Below are 22331 nucleotides of genomic sequence, written 5' to 3'. Positions count from 1 at the left end.
TATGCAATCACAGTGTCCCCACACTCATCCAGCCACAGCTACAGGCAGCCACGGTATACGTATGCAATCACAGTGTCCCCACACTCATCCAGCCACATCTACGGGCAGCCACGGTATATGTATGTAATCACAGTGTCCCCACACTCATCCAGCCACATCTACGGGCAGCCATGGTATAGGTGTGCAATCAGTCTCCCCACACTCATCCAGCCACGGTATACATATGCAATCACAGTATCCCCACACTCATCCAGCCACATTTACGGGCAGCCACGGTATACGTATGCAATCGCAGTATCCCCACACTCATCCAGCCACGGTATACGTATGCAATCACAGTATCCCCAAACTCATCCAGCCACATCTACGGGCAGCCACGATATATGTATGCAATCACAGTGTCCCCACACTCATCCAGCCACATCTACGGGCAGCCATGGTATAGGTGTGCAATCAGTCTCCCCACACTCATCCAGCCACGGTATACATATGCAATCACAGTATCCCCACACTCATCCAGCCACATCTACGGGCAGCCACGATATATGTATGTAATCACAGTGTCCCCACACTCATCCAGCCACATCTACGGGCAGCCACGGTATATGTATGTAATCACAGTGTCCCCACACTCATCCAGCCACATCTACGGGCAGCCACGGTATATGTATGTAATCACAGTGTCCCCACACTCATCCAGCCACATCTACGGGCAGCCACGGTATATGTATGTAATCACAGTGTCCCCACACTCATCCAGCCACATCTACGGGCAGCCACGATATATGTATGCAATCACAGTGTCCCCACACTCATCCAGCCACATCTACGGGCAGCCACGGTATATGTATGTAATCACAGTGTCCCCACACTCATCCAGCCACATCTACGGGCAGCCACGGTATATGTATGTAATCACAGTGTCCCCACACTCATCCAGCCACATCTACGGGCAGCCACGGTATATGTATGTAATCACAGTGTCCCCACACTCATCCAGCCACATCTACGGGCAGCCATGGTATAGGTGTGCAATCAGTCTCCCCACACTCATCCAGCCACGGTATATGTATGCAATCACAGTATCCCCACACTCATCCAGCCACATTTACGGGCAGCCACGGTATACGTATGCAATCGCAGTATCCCCACACTCATCCAGCCACGGTATACGTATGCAATCACAGTATCCCCACACTCATCCAGCCACATCTACGGGCAGCCACGATATATGTATGCAATCACAGTGTCCCCACACTCATCCAGCCACATCTACGGGCAGCCACGGTATACGTATGCAATCACAGTATCCCCACACTCATCCAGCCACATCTACGGGCAGCCACGATATATGTATGCAATCACAGTGTCCCCACACTTATCCAGCCACATCTACGGGCAGCCACGGTATACGTATGCAATCGCAGTATCCCCACACTCATCCAGCTACATCTACGGGCAGCCACGGTATACGTATGCAATCACAGTGTCCCCACACTCATCCAGCCACATCTACGGGCAGCCATGGTATACGTATGCAATCACAGTGTCCCCACACTCATCCAGCCACATCTAAGGGCAGCCACGGTATACGTATGCAATCACAGTGTTCCCACACTCATCCAGCCACAGCTACAGGCAGCCACACTATACATATTCAATCAGTGTCCCCACGCTCATCCAGCCACAGCTACAGGCAGCCACACTATACGTATGCATTAAGTATCCCCACACACATCCAGCTACATCTACGGGCAGCCACGCTATACATATGCAATCACTGTGTCCCCACACTCCTCCAGCCACATCTACGGGCAGCCATGGTATATGTATGCAATCACAGTGTCCCCCACACATATCCAGGCACGGTATATGTATGCAATCACAGTGTCCCCACACTCCTCCAGCCACATTTACGGGCAGCCACGGTATACGTATGCAATCACAGTGTCCCCCACACTCAGTCCAGCCACATCTATGGGCAGCCACGGTATACGTATGCAATCACAGTGTCCCCACACTCATCCAGCCACATCTATGGGCAGCCACGGTATATGTATGCAATCACAGTGTCCCCACACTCAGTCCAGCCACATCTATGGGCAGCCACGGTATACGTATGCAATCACAGTGTCCCCACACTCATCCAGCCACATCTACGGGCAGCCACGGTATACGTATGCAATCACAGTGTCCCCACACTCACCCAGCCACAGCTACAGGCAGCCACAGTTTACGTATGCAATCAGTGTCCCCGCGCTCATCCAACCACAGCTACAGCCAGCCAAGGTATACATATGCAATCACAGTGTTCCCACAATCATCCAGAGGCAACGTCAGGCAACCCCGGTATATGTATGCAATCACAGTGTCCGCCACACTCATCCAGCAACAGCTACAGGCAGCTACATTATACGTATGCAATCAGTGTCCCCACACTCATCCAGCCACAGCTACAGACAGCCACGGTATACGTATGCAATCAGTGTCCCCACACCCATCCCGCCACAGCTACAGACAGCCACGGTATACGTATGAAATCACAGTGTCCCCCCCCAACTCATCCAGCCACGGTATACGTATGCAATCACAATGTCCCCACACTCATCCAGCCACAGATACAGGCAGCCACGGTATACGTATGCAATCAGTGTCCCCACACCCATCCCGCCACAGCTACAGAAAGCCACGGTATACGTATGCAATCACAGTGTCCTCACACTCATCCAGCCACATCTACGGGCAGCCACGGTATATGTATGAAATCAGTGTCCCCACACTCATCCAGCCACATCTACGGGCAGCCACGGTATATGTATGCAATCACAGTGCCCCACACTCATCCAGCCACATTTACGGGCAGCCACGGTATACATATGCAATCGCAGTGTCCCCACACTCATCCAGCCATGGTATACGTATGCAATCACAGTATCCCCACACTCATCCAGCCACATCTACGGGCAGCCACGATATATGTATGCAATCACAGTGTCCCCACACTCATCCAGCCACATCTACGGGCAGCCACGGTATACGTATGCAATCGCAGTATCCCCACACTCATCCAGCTACATCTACGGGCAGGCACGGTATACGTATGCAATCACAGTGTCCCCACACTCATCCAGCCACATCTACGGGCAGCCATGGTATACGTATGCAATCACAGTGTCCCCACACTCATCCAGCCACATCTAAGGGCAGCCACGGTATACGTATGCAATCACAGTGTTCCCACACTCATCCAGCCACAGCTACAGGCAGCCACGATATATGTATGCAATCACAGTGTCCCCACACTCATCCAGCCACATCTACGGGCAGCCACGGTATACGTATGCAATCGCAGTATCCCCACACTCATCCAGCTACATCTACGGGCAGGCACGGTATACGTATGCAATCACAGTGTCCCCACACTCATCCAGCCACATCTACGGGCAGCCATGGTATACGTATGCAATCACAGTGTCCCCACACTCATCCAGCCACATCTAAGGGCAGCCACGGTATACGTATGCAATCACAGTGTTCCCACACTCATCCAGCCACAGCTACAGGCAGCCACACTATACATATGCAATCACTGTGTCCCCACACTCCTCCAGCCACATCTACGGGCAGCCACGGTATACGTATGCAATCACAGTGTCCTTGCACTCATCTTGCCACAGCTACAGGCAGCCACACTATACATATTCAATCAGTGTCCCTACGCTCAACCAGCCACAGCTACAGGCAGCCACACTATACGTATGCATTAAGTATCCCCACACTCATCCAGCTACATCTACGGGCAGCCACGCTATACATATGCAATCACTGTATCCCCACACTCCTCCAGCCACATCTACGGGCAGCCATGGTATATGTATGCAATCACAGTGTCCCCCACACACATCCAGCCACGGTATATGTATGCAATCACAGTGTCCCCACACTCCTCCAGCCACATCTACGGGCAGCCATGGTATATGTATGCAATCACAGTGTCCCCCACACACATCCAGCCACGGTATATGTATGCAATCACAGTGTCCCCACACTCCTCCAGCCACATCTACGGGCAGCCACGGTATACGTATGCAATCACAGTGTCCCCACACTCATCCAGCCACATCTACGGGCAGCCACGGTATACGTATGCAATCACAGTGTCCCCACACTCATCCAGCCACATCTACGGGCAGCCACGGTATACGTATGCAATCACAGTGTCCCCACACTCACCCAGCCACAGCTACAGGCAGCCACAGTTTACGTATGCAATCAGTGTCCCCGCGCTCATCCAACCACAGCTACAGCCAGCCAAGGTATACATATGCAATCACAGTGTCCCCACAATCATCCAGAGGCAACGTCAGGCAACCACGGTATACGTATGCAATCACAATGTCCGCCACACTCATCCAGCAACAGCTACAGGCAGCTACATTATACGTACGCAATCACAGTGTCCGCCACACTCATCCAGCCACAGCTACAGACAGCCACGGTATACGTATGCAATCAGTGTCCCCACACCCATCCTGCCACAGCTACAGACAGCCATGGTATATGTATGCAATCACAGTGTCCTCACACTCATCCAGCCACATCTACGGGCAGCCACGGTATATGTATGAAATCAGTGTCCCCACACTCATCCAGCCACAGCTACAGGCAGCCACGCTATATGTATGCAATCAGTGTCCCCACACCCATCCCGCCACAGCTACAATCAGCCACGCTATACGTATGCAATCACAGTGTCCCCACACCCATCCCGCCACAGCTACAGGAAGCCACGCTATATGTATGCAATCAGTGTCCCCACACTCATCCAGCCACAGCTACAGGAAGCCACGCTATACGTATGCAATCACAGTGTCCCCACACCCATCCCGCCACAGCTACAATCAGCCACGATATATGATGCAATCACAGTGTCCCCACACTCATCCCGCCACAGCTACAATCAGCCACGCTATACGTATGCAATCAGTGTCCCACAGGTAACCTCCTGTCACAGCAGAGCAGCGGGAACAGCTACATGAGATCGAGCAGGGAGATCACAGTCACCTGAGTCCTTCTCTTTTCCCTTTGCACTCCCAGCTTTTTTCTCCTTGCTGCCTGATCTTCGGTTGGGGGATCCGGACATGTCCCGGGCAGACATTGCTGCAATATAAAAGCACAGGTGATGGAAGTACATGCTGCGACTGATGACATCACAACGCATATCATACAGAGCATCCCGTACACGGACAAAGCACACAGCAGCCAGAGACACGTCACGTTATGCTGTCTTTTATACATTAATGAAGAGAAGAATGCTCATATACACTGGGCGTATTGTGCAAGTGAGGTAACCCATGGCAACAATGAAAGTACAAACATAGTGATCATTCTCGCACCCTGCCTCTTTCTGATCCCATGCAGTTCATCTTCCCTGCCTGGGGTGTCGCTCTCTTCTGTAGGTCTGGTGTGTAGATCAGTGGTGATATACAGACCAAACTGGGCTAGAAGCACCACAGCAGAGAGCGACACCCCAGGCAGGGAGGAATAACTGCACAGGATCAGAAAGAGGCAGGGTGCGGGAATGATCAGCAGAGAGCGACACCCCAGGCAGGGAGGAGGAACTGCACGGGATCAGAAAGAGGCAGGGTGCGGGAATGATCAGCAGAGAGCAACACCCCAGGCAGGGAGGAGGAACTGCACGGGATCAGAAAGAGGCAGGGTGCGGGAATGATCAGCAGAGAGCGACACCCCAGGCAGGGAGGAATCACTGCACGGGGTCAGAAAGAGGCAGGGTGCGGGAATGATCAGCAGAGAGCGACACCCCAGGCAGGGAGGAATCACTGCACGGGGTCAGAAAGAGGCAGGGTGCGGGAATGATCAGCAGAGAGCGACACCCCAGGCAAGCTCCTGCGACCAGCGATTAGAATGGGGGTGAAAACGGGAGCGCGAATCGCCGGGGAACACTCCCATCACTGGCAATATGGTCAACTGCGAGCATATTTCCAGCGATTTCAGCCCCTATCGCCCCCGTGTGTACACAGCTTAAGTGATAAAGGCGCTTGGGGAAGTTAGCAGCCGACATTGGACTAATAACAGGTGAGGATTACCTGTGTGCAGAGCTCCATCTTGTGGCCAGATTGAGAATACACCGTTACACTAATAAGATGGGCAGCACAGAGCACACACACACCACATGTGATTAATCACCCACATACTGTATATCACCACTATCAGTCACAGCACAGCACAGAGCACACACACACACACACCACATGTGATTAATCACCCACATACTGTATCTCACACCTATCAGTCACAGCACAGCACACACACACACCACATGTGATTAATCACCCATAAGCTGTATCTCACCCGTATCAGTCACAGCACAGCACAGAGCACACACACACACACACACACACCACATGTGATTAATCACCCACATACTGTATCTCACCCCTATCAGTCACAGCACAGCACACACACACACACACACCACATGTGATTAATCACCCACATACTGTATCTCACCCCTATCAGTCACAGCACAGCACACACACACACACACACACACACACCACATGTGATTAATCACCCACATACTGTATCTCACCCCTATCAGTCACAGCACACACACACACACACACACACACACACCACATGTGATTAATCACCCACATACTGTATCTCACCCCTATCAGTCACAGCACAGCACACACACCACATGTGATTAATCACCCACATACTGTATCTCACCCCTATCAGTCACAGCACAGCACACCACATGTGATTAATCACCCACATACTGTATCTCACCCCTATCAGTCACAGCACACCACACCACATGTGATTAATCACCCACATACTGTATCTCACCCCTATCAGTCACAGCACACAAACACCACATGTGATTAATCACCCACATACTGTATCTCACCCCTATCAGTCACAGCACACACACCACATGTGATTAATCACCCACATACTGTATCTCACCCCTATCAGTCACAGCACAGCACACCACACCACATGTGATTAATCACCCACATACTGTATCTCACCCCTATCAGTCACAGCACAGCACACACACACACACACACGTGATTAATCACCCACATACTGTATCTCACCCCTATCAGTCACAGCACAGAGCACACACACCCCACATGTGATTAATCACCCACATACTGTATCTCACCCCTATCAGTCACAGCACAGCACACACACACACACACACACACACGTGATTAATCACCCACATACTGTATCTCACCCCTATCAGTCACAGCACAGCACACACACCACATGTGATAAATCACCCACATACTGTATCTCACCCCTATCAGTCACAGCACAGCAAATACACACACACACACCACATGTGATTTATCACCCACAAACTGTATCTCACCCCTATCAGTCACAGCACAGCACGCACACCACATGTGATAAATCACCCACATACTGTATCTCACCCCTATCAGTCACAGCACAGCACACACACACACACACCCACCACATGTGATTAATCACCCACAAACTGTATCTCACCCGTATCAGTCACAGCACAGCACAGAGCACACACACACACACACACACCACATGTGATTAATCACCCACATACTGTATCTCACCCCTATCAGTCACAGCACACCACACCACATGTGATTAATCACCCACATACTGTATCTCACCCCTATCAGTCACAGCACACAAACACCACATGTGATTAATCACCCACATACTGTATCTCACCCCTATCAGTCACAGCACACACACCACATGTGATTAATCACCCACATACTGTATCTCACCCCTATCAGTCACAGCACAGCACACCACACCACATGTGATTAATCACCCACATACTGTATCTCACCCCTATCAGTCACAGCACAGCACACACACACACACGTGATTAATCACCCACATACTGTATCTCACCCCTATCAGTCACAGCACAGAGCACACACACCCCACATGTGATTAATCACCCACATACTGTATCTCACCCCTATCAGTCACAGCACAGCACAGCACACACACACACACACACACACACGTGATTAATCACCCACATACTGTATCTCACCCCTATCAGTCACAGCACAGCACACACACCACATGTGATTAATGTCACCCACATACTGTATCTCACCCCTATCAGTCACAGCACACACACACACCACATGTGATTAATCACCCACATACTGTATCTCACCCCTATCAGTCACAGCACAGCACAGAGCACACACACACCACATGTGATTAATCACCCACATACTGTATCTCACCCCTATCAGTCACAGCACACACACACACACACCACATGTGATTAATCACCCACATACTGTATCTCACCCCTATCAGTCACAGCACAGCACAGAGCACACACACACCACATGTGATTAATCACCCACATACTGTATCTCACCCCTATCAGTCACAGCACAGAGCACACACACACCACATGTGATTAATCACCCACATACTGTATCTCACCCCTATCAGTCACAGCACAGCACAGAGCACACACACACCACATGTGATTAATCACCCACATACTGTATCTCACCCCTATCAGTCACAGCACAGCACAGAGCACACACACACCACATGTGATTAATCACCCACATACTGTATCTCACCCCTATCAGTCACAGCACAGAGCACACACACACACCACATGTGATTAATCACCCACATACTGTATCTCACCCCTATCAGTCACAGCACAGCACAGAGCACACACACACACACACCACATGTGATTAATCACCCACATACTGTATCTCACCCCTATCAGTCACAGCACAGCACACACACACACCACATGTGATTAATCACCCACATACTGTATCTCACCCCTATCAGTCACAGCACAGGTAAACTATGCTTAGTCTAACCAATGGATTACACAGGTTCTGTGGCTGATTAAAGCCAGGTGAAATGCAGGTATGCCCCAGAACCTGTGTAATTCATTAGTGTCCCAGGTTAAAGGGACAGTACTGTAAGCCTAGCAATAGTAAACATAATGGGAAAAGCAGGCAGATAATTACACAATGCCCGTCCTCAATAACGCCATCGACTAAGTGCCAAGAAAGAGCAAGTGTTAATAACAAAGGAACCAGTGCCCAGTATATTATTACTGAGAAAAGGCTGTCCGGCAGTGTGCAGGCCTAGACGCACTGCTCTTATTTACTCAGTATTAACCCTGGGAGAAACCTACTGTCTCCTGCACTTCCACTGTCAGTAGGGGTCTCCCAAGGTTCTGATCTTGGACCTCTTCTGTCTGTCTGTCTCTCTCTATCTCTCTCTCCTCCTCTCCCCCTCCCTCCCTCTCTCTCTCTATCTATCTCCACATACTCCCTGGGTGAGCTAATTCACTTACTCGCATACTTGCCTCCCAACTTTGCCAGTGCAGCAGGTGGGATGCTGATGCTGCGCGCCGCAGGCGCGTCGATATTTTCGGGGGATGTGGCCTAATTTGGGGGCATGGCCTATACCCGCGGCTCCCCCGCGAGGCCACGCTCCCATTTTGCCGCTATGGGGGCATGACCCAGAGGCTCTGTGAGCCTCTAGCCATGCCCCCAGCCCCCTGGCATGCGCACAGCGTTTATTCCCCGCTGCTTAGCAGCTGACAGGGGGGACTCCCAACAGCCCCCCCACACCGCGGGACACTGCCACCCGCGGGTGGGACAGCGGGACAGGCCCTGATAATCGGGACTGTCCCGCTAAAATCGGGACTGTTGGGAGGTATGTACCTGACCCTCTCCATGAGGGAGAAAATGCTCTGTTCCTGGGCTTCCATAGTAATGTATGATTGCCAGCACCTGTGGTGACACCTTTCTTATCAGTTACCAGCTCCCCACAGGTGCTGGCAATCCTACATTTACCAGGGAAGTCCAGGAGCAGAGCATTGTGTCCTCCTGGAGAGGGGCATGCTGGGAGGTATGGATAATGTAGGATTGCCAGCACATGTGGGGAGCTGGGTAACTGATAAGAAAGGTGTCACCACAGGTGCTGGCAATCATACATTACCAGGGAAGCCCAGGAGCAGAGCATTGTGTACCATATGCAATGGGTCATGTTGGAGGGTATGCACACCCACAGCACCACTGGACACCCTCCCCCCTGGCAAGCCCAGACCCCGTCCCTCACCCACGCCAACCCCGCCCTTCCAAAACCGGCAGCACCCCTGTCCCCGACCATCCCCCACCCAACTGCAACACCCCCCACACCCGCCCCTACCTCTCCTACTCACTAGCCAGACATCCTCCCCTGTAACTCTCCTACTCACTAGCCAGTCGGACTACCCTTTACCTCTCCTACTCACTAGCCAGCCTCCCCTGTACCTCTCCTACTCACTAGCCAGCCAGCCTCCCCTGTACCTCTCCTATTCATTAGCCAGCCAGCCAGCCTCCCCTGTACCTCTCCTACTCACTAGCTAGCCGGACTCTCCTGTACCTCTCCTACTCACTAGCCAGCCGGCCTCTCCTGTACCTCTTCTACTCACTAGCCAGCCTCCCCTGTACCTCTCCTACTCACTAGCTAGCCGGACTCTCCTGTACCTCTCCTACTCACTAGCCAGCCAGCCTCCCCTGTACCTCTCCTACTCACTAGTCAGTCGGACTCCCCTGTACCTCTCCTACTCACTAGCCAGTCGGTCTCCCCTGTACCTCTCCTACTCACTAGCCAGCCTCCCCTTTACCTCTCCTACTCACTAGCCAGCCGGACTCCCCTGTACCTCTCCTACTCACTAGCCAGCCTCCCCTGTACCTCTCCTACTCACTAGCCAGCCTCCCCTGTACCTCTCCTTCTCACTAGCCAGCCGGAGTCCCCTGTACCTCAGACTCCCCTGTACCTCTCCTACTCACTAGCCAACCAGCCTCCCCTGTACCTCTCCTACTCACTAGCCAACCAGCCTCCCTTGTACCTCACCTACTTATTAGCCAGCCAGCCTCTCCTGTACCTCTCCTACTCACTAGCCAGTCGGACTCCCCTGTACCTCTCCTACTCACTAGCCAGCCGGACTCCCCTGTACCTCTCCTTCTTATTAGCCAGCCAGCCTCTCCTGTACCTCTTCTTCTCATTAACCAGCCAGCCTCCCCTGTACCTCTCCTACTCACTAGCCAGTCGGCCTCTCCTGTACCTCTCCTACTCACTAGCCAGCCAGCATCTCCTGTACCTCTCCTACTCATTAGCCAGCCAGCCTCCCCTGTACCTCCTACTCACTAGCCAGCCTCTCCTGTACCTTTCCTACTCACTAGCCAGCCAGCCTCCCCTGTACCTCTCCTACTCACTAGCCAACCAGCCCCTCCTGTACCTCTCCTACTCATTAGCCAGCCTCCCCTGTACCTCTCCAACTCATTAGCCAGCCGGACTCCCCTGTACCTCAGACTCCCCTATACCTCTCCTACTATATAGCTAGCCAGCCTCTCCTGTACCTCTCCTTCTTACTAGCCAGCCTCTCCTGTACATCTCCTACTCACTAGCCAGCCAGCCTCCCCTGTACCTCTCCTACTCATTAGCCAGCCGGCCTCTCCTGTACCTCTCCTACTCACCTGCCAGACAGCCTCTCCTGTACCTCTCCTACTCACTAGCCAGCCAGCCACCCCTGTACCTCTCTTACTCACTAGCCAGTCGGACTCCCCTGTATCTCTCCTACTCACTAGCCAACCAGCCTCCCCTGTACCTCTCCTACTCACTAGCCAACCAGCCTCCCCTGTACCTCTCCTACTTATTAGCCAGCCAGCCTCTCCTGTACCTCTCCTACTCACTAGCCAGTCGGACTCCCCTGTATCTCTCCTACTCACTAGCCAGCCGGACTCCCCTGTACCTCAGACTCCCCTGTACCTCTCCTACTCACTAGCCAACCAGCTTCCCCTGTACCTCTCCTACTCACCAGCCAACCAGCCTCCCCTGTATCTCTCCTTCTTATTAGCCAGCCAGCCTCTCCTATACCTCTCATACTCATTAGCCAGCCGGACTCCCCTGTACCTCAGACTCCCCTATACCTCTCCTACTATATAGCCAACCAGCCTCTCCTGTACCTCTTCTTCTCACTAGCCAGCCTCTCCTGTACATCTCCTACTCACTAGCCAGCCAGCAGCCTCCCCTATACCTCTCCTACTCATTAGCCAGCCAGCCTGTCCTGTACCTCTCCTACTCACCTGCCAGACAGCCTCTCCTGTACCTCTGCTACTCACTAGCCAGCCAGCCTCCCCTGTACCTCTCTTACTCACTAGCCAGCCAGCCTCCCCTGTACCTCTCCTACTCACTAGCTAGTCGGACTCCCCTGCACCTCTCCTACTCACTAGCCAGCAGGCCTCTCCTGTACCTCTCCTATTCACTAGCCAGCCTCCCCTGTACCTCTCCTAATCATTAGCCAGCCAGACTCCCCTGTACCTCTCCTACTCACTAGACAGCCAGCCTCTCTTGTACCTCTCCTACTCACTAGCCAGTCGGCCTCCCATGTACCTCTCCTACTCACTAGCCAGCCTTTCCTGTACCTCTCCTACTCACTAGCCAGCCAGCCTCCCCTGTACCTCTCTTACTCACTAGCCAGCCAGCCTCCCCTGTACCTCTCCTACTCACTAGCCAGTCGGACTCCCCTGTATCTCTCCTACTCACTAGCCAGCCAGCCTCCCCTGTACCTCTCCTACTCACTAGCCAGCCTCCGCTGTACCTCTCCTACTCACTAGCCAGCCTCCCCTGTACCTCTCCTACTCATTAGCCAGCCAGACTCCCCCTGTACCTCTCCTACTCACTAGCCAGCCATTCTCTCCTGTACCTCTACTACTCACTAGCCAGCCAGCCTCTCCTACTCACTAGCCAGTCGGCCTCCCATGTACCTCTCCTACTCACTAGCCAGCCGGCCTCCCCTGTACCTCTCCTACTCACTAGCCAGCCAGCCAGCCTCGCCTGTACCTCTCCTACTCACTAGCCAGCCTCCCCTGTACCTCTCCTACTCACTAGCCAGCCTCGCCTGTACCTCTCCTACTCACTAGCCAGCCAGCCTCTCCTGTACTGCACAGCACTCTGCTGATAGATAATAACACTCTAAGAACTGCCATATGTAATATCAGATCCAGTGACAGGTTTTGTGTGATGAGATTATAGATTAACACGGTGCATGACTGAGCTGGCAGCAGCACGATGATACACGGGATTTGTATAAACAATTGTGTAATGTAGGGAGGATGGGGAAAGCAGGACAAAGGTAATTAGCATATACAGCATTGATCTACTGCAGTGGTCAGGGAACTCGGTCATCATTACCCCACACAGTGCATGTTTTGCAGGTCTCCTCACAGAATCACAAGTGAAATAATTAACTCCACCTGCGGACCTTATAAAATGTGTCTGTGAGTAATTAGTACACCTGTGCACCTGCTGGATTATCAGCAAAACATGCACTGTGTGGGGTAATGAGGACCGAGTTCCCTGACCACTGATCTACTGGTCACAGGGCTGGATATAGGGCCAAATAGGCCTGGTGCGGGCGATGACCACGGGCCTGTAGTGAGAAGCAGAACAGGTGTACCAAGTGCTGTGTGGGTGTGGCCAGTTCTCTGTGGGTGTGGCCAGTGCCATGAGGGCACAGTCAATGCTCTGTGGGTGTGGCCAGTGCTATCTAGAGGTGGCCCATATCATGTGGGTATGGTCAGTTCTGTGTGGGCGTGGCCAGTGCCATGAGGGCGCGTACACCTCCTCACTATACTAATAGCCCCACTGTTTCCATAGTGTTAATGTCTTCTCCACGTGAGAAGCTGTGGGTCACATCGGGGGACTGCCCAGTGCTCTCACCTTGTTGGGCACAATTTGTGGGTTCACCAAAGGGGCACAATAGATGGTTCTTATCTGCGTCAGGCTTCCGTGTAACCCATAAACTATACACAGTCCTTACTACCCCAACCATAACCCCTAATAACTATTAGATGGGAGAAGAGGTTCTGATCTCCTGTCACATTCTAGGGTTCTATAAATACAGTGCAAAGAAATGCAGGTAGGGTGTGATTTATTACCTCAGTAGGCCGATCCTTTGTCTTCCTACAGAACTTATTATACAGATGTGTCCACGCATCACACGGCAGATCCCCACGCGGACACCTGTGAAGCCCGCGAGGGGACGCGGATAGCTGTGAAGGTGTACGCGTCCCCTCGCCACACTTCGGGCTCGCTGTGCTTGCCACACTTTATAATATCAACTCCACGCCGACGTGGATAGTGGGGGTATGAAAAGGTCGTAGGACGCGTACCGCCGCCGCTCGCCACGCTTTGGGTTGGCGTGGATAGTGGGATTTACACGGTCGACAGCTGTTGCGTCGACTAGTGGCACTGTGGACAGGTTTCAATAGTCTAGACCCAACTAAATTCAGAGGCTTTAGCGTCTAAGTCCAGAAACCCCGGCTTGTTAGCGGCTAGCGCAGGTAGTCCGGTTTTCTGACGCTAAAGCGTCTAAATTTACCACAGTGACCTGTCAGCACCTGGGCAGCGCGCTGCTCCTGCTGCCCGGCGCTACGCTGATAACGTAAGCTGACAATGCGTAGCTTACAGCTAGAGCGGCACGCGCACAGTTAAACAGAGCTAGAGCGGCACGCGCACAGTTAAACAGAGCTAGAGCAGCACGCGCACAGTTAAACAGAGCTAGAGCGGCACGCGCACAGTTAAACAGAGCTAGAGCGGCACGCGCACAGTTAAACAGAGCTAGAGCGGCACGCGCACAGTTAAACAGAGCTAGAGCGGCACGCGCACAGTTAAACAGAGCTAGAGCGGCAGGCGCACAGTCAAACAGAGCTAGAGCGGCACGCGCACAGTCAGACAGAGCTAGAGCGGCACGGGCACAGTCAGACAGAGCTAGAGCGGCACGCGCACAGTCAGACAGAGCTAGAGCGGCACGCGCACAGTCAGACAGAGCTAGAGCGGCACGTGCACAGTCAGACAGAGCTAGAGTGGCACGGGCACAGTCAGACAGAGCTAGAGCGGCACGCGCACAGTCAGACAGAGCTAGAGCGGCACGCGCACAGTCAGACAGAGCTAGAGCGGCACGCGCACAGTTAAACAGAGCCTCTGGCAGGCTGCCAAGTTTCAGAGACAGAGTGTGCGCGCGGCGGCGCCGTGAAACTACACCGAAGTACCGAAGCAAAATCGAATCCACAGCGAATGTTTTTTAGGACACTTTCGATCTGCATTCGATTCAATGCGCGCTCCCGTTTTCTCAAAATTGAAAAGAAAAATCTACTGTGCAGCCAAGGAAATATCGAATTCGATTCCGTAAATCGAATGTGTACAATGTACCGTGAATGTAAATCGAATTCGATATCAAAATCGATATCTAATGCAAAAATACTGATCTAATGCCAAACTGATTGGTAAGATCTAATGCCAGATCTAACAGAAAATCGAATCTAACATCGAATCTAAAGCAAAACGAAGTGTGTGTACATAGCTTTAAGGCCTGTACACACACATCGATTTGCTTTTGATTTGATTTTCTATTAGATTTGGCATTAGATCTGTACTTTTGCATTAGATATCAAATTCGATATACATTCATGGTACATTGTACACATTTGATTTACTGGATCGAATTCGATATTTCCTTGGCTGCACAGTAGATGTTTCTGTTTGATTTTGTGAAAATGGGAGCACGCATCGAATCGAATGTAGATCGGAAGTGACACAAAAATTATTTGATTTCGTTTAGGATTTGATTTGATTTAGCTTCTTTAAGCAAAATGGAATTGAAAATCGATGCATGTGTACAGGGCTTTAGAGAGATAGGACAGCCGGATTAATGGGCACGTGCTCCTTAGGCTGATAATGGTTAAGGGTTTATAGTCAGAAGGGATGAAACTAACCAACCAGCCACTGGTTACTAAAGGGAATAGATGGTAAAACTGCTAGCACACCAAATTTTGCTCCTCCCCTAGCCGTGGTCTGTCACGTGGTCCTTTAGCATTTACCTAGTCCGAAGTGGAGGTGTGACCAGTGTAGGTGTGGCCAGAGCCATGTGGGCGGGTGTAACCCCCTCCCAATTGTCTCCTTAAATATATTAAATCAGAAAAGTTGCATCCAGAAAATAGAAATACAAGTTTAATATATTGATTAATGGCTGACTGTGTGTGGCCAGCTGGGCACTAGGCATCATATTGATGGGCCTATTTATACGTGCAGGCCTGGGGTGTAGCCCCATACACCCCATTGGTAATCTGGCCCGGGAAGTACGTTTTTTGTATTCACTATATTGTCAGAATATTGTCACCCGGGGTAAGGCAGTAATTTGTCTCCACGCCGTCTTCCACCACCCTACATGCAGGTATAGGTATCACATCACATCCTGCACCACACAGGGCAGACTGGCTCTCCTAAGGCACCGGTGGTTCTCCTATGATCCCCCCCCCTCCCCAGGCCGGGCCGGCAGGGTGTCACTCCTATGGCACCCCCTCCCCAGGCCGGCAGGGTGTCACTCCTATGACCCCGGTGTCACTCCTATGGCACCCCCCTCCCCAGGCCGGCAGATTGGCTCTCCTATGACCCCGGTGTCACTCCTATGGCACCCCCCCCCCACCCCAGGCCGGCAGGGTGGCTCTCCTAAGACACTGGTGTCATTCCTATGGCGCCCCCCACCCCCCCCCCCCACCCCCCAGGCCGGCAGGGTGGCTCTCCTATGACCCCGGTGTCACTCCTATGGTCCCCCCCACCCTCCCCAGGCCGGCAGATTGGCTCTCCTATGACACTGGTGTCACTCCTATGCCCCCCCCCCCCCCCCCCCCCAGGCAGGCAGGGTGGCTCTCCTATGACCCCGGTCACTCCGATGGCGCCCCCCCCAGGCCGGCAGAGTGTCTCTCCTATGACCCCGGTCACTCCTATGGCGCCGCCCCCCCCCCCCCCCCCAGGCCAGCAGAGTGGCTCTCCTATGACCCCGGTCACTCCTATGTCACCCCCCCAGGCTGGCAGAGTGTCTCTCCTATGACCCCGGTGTCACTCCTATGCCCCCCCTCCCCAGGCCGGCAGAGTGGCTCTCCTATGACCCCGGTCACTCCTATGTCACCCCCCCCCCCCCAGGCCGGCAGAGTGTCTCTCCTATGACCCCGGTGTCACTACTATGCCCCCCCTCCCCAGGCCGGCAGAGTGGCTCTCCTATGACCCCGGTCACTCCTATGGCGCACCCCCCCCCCCAGGCCGGCAGAGTGGCTCTCCTATGACCCCGGTCACTCCTATGGCGCACCCCCCCCCCCCAGGCCGGCAGCATGCAAATGAATCCTCGCTCACTGCATTGTAGTTTCTGAAGATATTGTGTGCACCGCTGAACCCGGCCCAGTATTTACCAATAGATCTTATATTGTAGCAGTAGATGAAGGGCGGTGGGAGGGGGACAGGGCTGGGCCAGTTCTCTGTGTTCTTTATTGTCTCTTACATTAGTGAGTGGAATTCCACGCTCAGTGATTTCCTCGGGGTCACATGAGGAGCTGCCGCATACTCCAAGCCAAGGCACACACTGGCGGCCACAGAGCCGATGCTGATCTGCGCCCTGTTTGTTATACCAGGCCACGTGGAAATAAAGGCTCATTTGTGTGCGCTCTAGACCCCATGTTCCCAGAACAGACACAAAGGAGCAGGAACGGTGCCTAAATGTGATAGAACAAGGGAGAAACCAGACATACTGCAGGAAGTATCGCAGGGGTCCCAGGGACTGCAGTCCAGCTCAGATCTGTCCTCACGCAGATAACATTATGTGGTAACCCGGCATCACCTGCACGGGCGACTGCGCGGACACCACTCAAGATTGTAGAGAATGCCCGCTGCCAGGCTGGACACAGAGACATAGCCACTGATGCCAGGCTGGGCACAGGGACATAGTCACTGATGCCAGGCTGGGCACAGGGACATAGCCACTGATGCCAGGCTGGGCACAGGGACATAGCCACTGATGCCAGGCTGGGCACAGGGACATAGCCACTGATGCCAGGCTGGGCACAGGGACATAGCCACTGATGCCAGGCTGGGCACAGGGACATAGCCACTGATGCCAGGCTGGGCACAAGGACATAGCCGCTGATGCCAAGCTGGGCACAGGAACATAGCCACTGATGTCAGGCTGGGCACAGGGACATAGCCACTGATGCCAGGCTGGGCACAAGGACATAGCCGCTGATGCCAAGCTGGGCACAGGGACATAGCCACTGATGTCAGGCTGGGCACAGGGACATAGCCGCTGATGCCAGGCTGGGCACAGGGACATAGCCACTGATGTCAGGCTGGGCACAGGGACATAGCCGCTGATGCCAGGCTGGGCACAAGGACATAGCCGCTGATGCCAGGCTGGGCACAGGGACATAGCCACTGATGCCAGGCTGGGCACAGGGACATAGCCACTGATGCCAGGCTGGGCACAGGGACATAGCCACTGATGCCAGGCTGGGCACAAGGACATAGCCGCTGATGCCAAGCTGGGCACAGGGACATAGCCACTGATGCCAGGCTGGGCACAAGCCATGGACACACTGGGGTAACATTTTCGAAGATGGGAGTTTTAGTGAAGATGGGATGTTGCCTATAGCAACCCATCAGATTCTACTTACTTATCACGCACCTTCTAGAAGATAATAAATAGAAATTGATGGGTTGCTATGGGCAACATCCCATCTTCACTACAGCTCCCATATTAGTAAATGTGACCCCACTGATTACACTGCGACAGACGCACGTAGACTGCATCTCTCAGCTTAGCGGGCGCTGAAGCCCCACCAAACGCCCCCCCCCGGCCGCTGAATTCCCTCTGTGCCATACGAGGTCCCACGCTCGTCAGTGGCGCACGCAGGAGGGGGGGGGGGGGGGTTCTGAGTACCCAGGAGTCTAAGGGCCCTAGACTGAAAGCTGAGGGACCCCTCTTTCCATGGGTACAAGAATTTAAAAAAACGGCCCTTGGAAACCGGAGATATCTGAGTGGTCCCCATCCAAGCCTGTTAATTGCTCTTCCCAGTCAGATATTTCAGGTTCTGTCTGACTTAGAGTTTTTCTGAGGGTATATTCCAAAAGCTGGGACTCTCCCCCTTTGAGGGACACTAGCAGCTTGTCTCTACTGAGCCCAGAACCAGAGATATCATCCTTCCAGCAGCTGGTTACTGCTCCAGCTCCACACACCTGGTATGTAGTTTTATATTCTCGTTGGCAGATTCCTCTGCCTCCTGAACTCTGATCCTCTAGTCCCCAATACCATTTGGTAGGTGGGATTCACTGGCGTAACTATAGAACCGCAGCCCCCGCCACCGTGGGGGGGCGCTGTGCATATGGGGGCGCCGGGGGCTGCGGTGCTATAGTTACACCTCCCCCCAATCCCCCGCAGGCTTACCTATTTCGCTGGTCCCGGCGGCTCCGTTCTTCTTCTGAGGACCACCACAAAATGGCCGCCCCCATATAGCACACAGTTCTCTGAAACTGTCTGCTGTATGGGGGCGGCCATTTTGTGGTGGTCCTCAGCAGAAGAACGGAGCCGCCGGGACCAGCGCGAAAGGTAAGGCTGCGGGGGATTGGGGGGGTTTGAATGGGCGGCGGGGGGGGGGGCGCCCAAAACATAGCTACGCCGCTGGTAGGATTCTCTAGTTTTTAATTCCATTCAAATCTAAGAAATCTATTTCTGGGAACTGGAGATATCTGCAGTCAAGCAAGCTGTCCTCCCTCCAGAAAATTATGAATAATGAGCCCACTCCACTATACACCCCTCCTCTGCATATTAACAGGGCCCCTTCATTCAGCCCAATGCCCCCTTCTCCCACCATCTGTTCAGTAAAGGGGTAATTAGTGGAAATTACTGATCCAGGCCCTACATGCTGAGCGGTTGATATAATACCCCCTACCACCCGGGGGACATCAAAGCTTCCCCCACCCCTACCGCTGGAGGATCGGTAGGGGCCCCAATACAATGCTATGCCCAGGGGGTCTACACTGCTGTTGACGCCCCTGTATGTATATACAGATGGAGTCCTACCGATGTGTGTGTGTATATATATGTATATAGATATATATTTTTTATTGTTATTATTTATATACATTTGGTCTATCCATAATACTTTAACTGACCCGGCATATACTGGGTCACCTAAGTGTCCATCTCCGTGCTTTGCTCCGCCCCTCTGGAAACCCCCTTCTGAAAATCCTGCGTTTGCCCCTGCGCCTCACCTCACGACCAGCCAATGATTTTATTTCCTCTGCAAATTGCTGAAGACAGGGCGGGTACTGACGTCCTGGCTGTGGCGTTAGCCACCCGCCACCGCGCCAGCAGTTTCATGGGGCCCAATTTAGCCTTGGGGGTGGACCCTGGTGGAAGGTGGTGTGGGGACGGGGAAGGGGTATATTAGATTGTACATTCCAGGAGGGACACATGCTCTTCATAATATATAATGGACCTGACCTGCACTGCATACTGTCCTGACTGCCCGTTTCTGCTGCTCCACAAGAGGGACAGCTAGTGATGTCAGTGTGCTCCGGCCAGGTGTAGCCCCCGCCTAGTGGCAGAGCCGGACCTGGATGCTGTGCACGGGTACAGGGCTGAGGAGGGTGGGGGACAGGCAAGGCAGGCGACAGGGGGGGTCAAAGGGGGCACCTGTACCAGGCCCCAAGCTTGTGAGGGGCCCCAAGGTTCTGAGGAGCTCAGGGGCTGTAAGCATGGCTGCGGCCTGGATACACCCCCCCCCCCCCCACCCCCATTAGTGAATATGAATTGTTTCTTTTGTAACAAAAAAAATCGCTCAATATGAAGTGTACTAAAATGTTCTGTTCAAGGGGGCGGGGTATTCGGCTCCAGATATATGAGTGTTCCGGGCCTGGGTGCAGGGGGCCTCCGCATTTGCCTCTGAGTGTTGCCGCAAGTGCGTCACTGGCGCATGCACACTTACCTCAGGCCCGGGGAGCGGTTTCCGTGTGAGGGAGCGGGCTCGGTCTCCGGGGGTCCGGGCGTCTGGACGAGAACGGTCACACACCGCAGCACCTTGGCGGCGTCCCTGGTAACCCCTGTAACTAAGGCACGCGGCCGCCGGATGAGTCACAGCGAGAGCAGCCAATAAACACTCCGCATCCGAAACAGCGGTACCTGGGCGGGGTCGCAACGTGATTGACAGGACTGTCAGCCATTAATAGATCAGGCGTCTTTCAGGCTCCGCCCCGTATGTCTCCCTGGTTACAGCAGAGCTAGGGGAGAGAGGAGATCACGTGACGGAGACACTGAGACAGAGATGCAGGAGCCTGAGGCACAGCTGCCAGAGACACCGGCAGCTACATGGGCCCTTATTCAGATCGGTGCGGATATTCCCGCATTCTTACGGAGCGGTCCGCACGCCACGGTGTTTTGCCGCATGCGGCCATCGTCCGTAGAAACGCCCACGTGTACTCCGCATTCGGACGGACTCACTCGTTAAGAACAGGGCGTGTTTACGGACGACATACAAAGCATGCGTGTGCGGGAGAAACACTCCGATTCGGCACGGTATCACAGAGTATTACAGAGTTTGCTCGGGAATACCGCATCCGAACGGGAGCCAAGCGGTGCTACCGCACGTAAGCGGAGTATTTACGCCAAAAAACCCACTATGAACTATCTTCTGCAAAACATCACATGACCCACTTATTCAATTACCTAGCCTCATAAAAAACAGCTTATTTGGAATTGGAATCAATTAGATTCCAATATATCCTTACAAGCATGCCTAACACATGCATAGCCCACATTAACCCTTACAGCAATGTAAGTGCAATGGTTTCAATTAAAGCACTGACAAGCGTCCTATTAGTGAGTAATGAGTAAAGGAGTAGATTGTATTGGGTTCAGGTGTTAATGGTTGTAGTCATTAGGCGTACGTTCGCCTACCGCATGAACGAGTGGTGTCCGCAAAGCAATAGTACACTTGTGGACACCGCACATTTCAGCCCTTTTTGCTCGCGTGCATTCGGAGTGGTTTCCGAATGTACGCCCCCCAACATAAGTGTACTCCCCCGTGTCCGCCCATGTTTCCGCCCCGTTTTGCCCACTTTGAAACTACGCCCATGTGTCATTCCGCATGACGCCCATAATACGCCCCTATTTCCCGACTGATTGCGGTGACCAGTTTTGGACGGTCTTTGTCCGAACTGGTACCGAGTCAAGGCGTGGCACATGCGCGTAGCGTTCTACACGCATGCGCAGACGCCGTAAAGACGCAATCCGTAAGAACGCGGTAAAGTCCGCATCAATCAGAATAAGGGCCATGGTGAGATTCAGGGGACCGCGACTGACAAAAAGGGAAAGAGAGATTGTGACAGACATATACAGAGAAACTGTCACTGAGAGACGC

The 22331-nt window shown here is 53.1% G+C and overlaps 1 protein-coding gene across 8 annotated transcripts in view; it reads right to left on the bottom strand.

Moving 5' to 3' along the window:
* The window catches only part of DNAI3 (dynein axonemal intermediate chain 3), a 100979-nt gene extending 79915 nt beyond the window's left edge, over positions 1-21064 (bottom strand). For 4 of the 8 annotated variants that reach the window (XM_083157883.1, XM_083157889.1, XM_083157886.1 and 1 more), the window contains exons 1-2: positions 20901-21064; positions 5065-5160 (exon numbers count right to left, since the gene is read on the bottom strand). In XM_083157883.1, coding sequence (XP_083014009.1) covers positions 5065-5158 — 94 coding nt within the window. In that variant the 5' untranslated portion in view covers positions 5159-5160; positions 20901-21064. Of the gene's footprint in view, positions 1-5064; positions 5161-6107; positions 6127-13007; positions 13051-20900 lie in introns of those variants that run through there. The other 4 variants (XM_083157885.1, XM_083157887.1, XM_083157888.1 and 1 more) reach the window with 3 other exon arrangements.
* Between the last annotated feature and the right edge of the window lie 1267 nt (positions 21065-22331).

This window comes from Crinia signifera, chromosome 8, assembly GCF_055691185.1.
Source record: "Crinia signifera chromosome 8, ASM5569118v1, whole genome shotgun sequence".
NCBI classification, from domain to species: Eukaryota; Metazoa; Chordata; class Amphibia; order Anura; family Myobatrachidae; genus Crinia; species Crinia signifera.
This window is presented reverse-complemented; position numbering and strand designations above follow the sequence as displayed.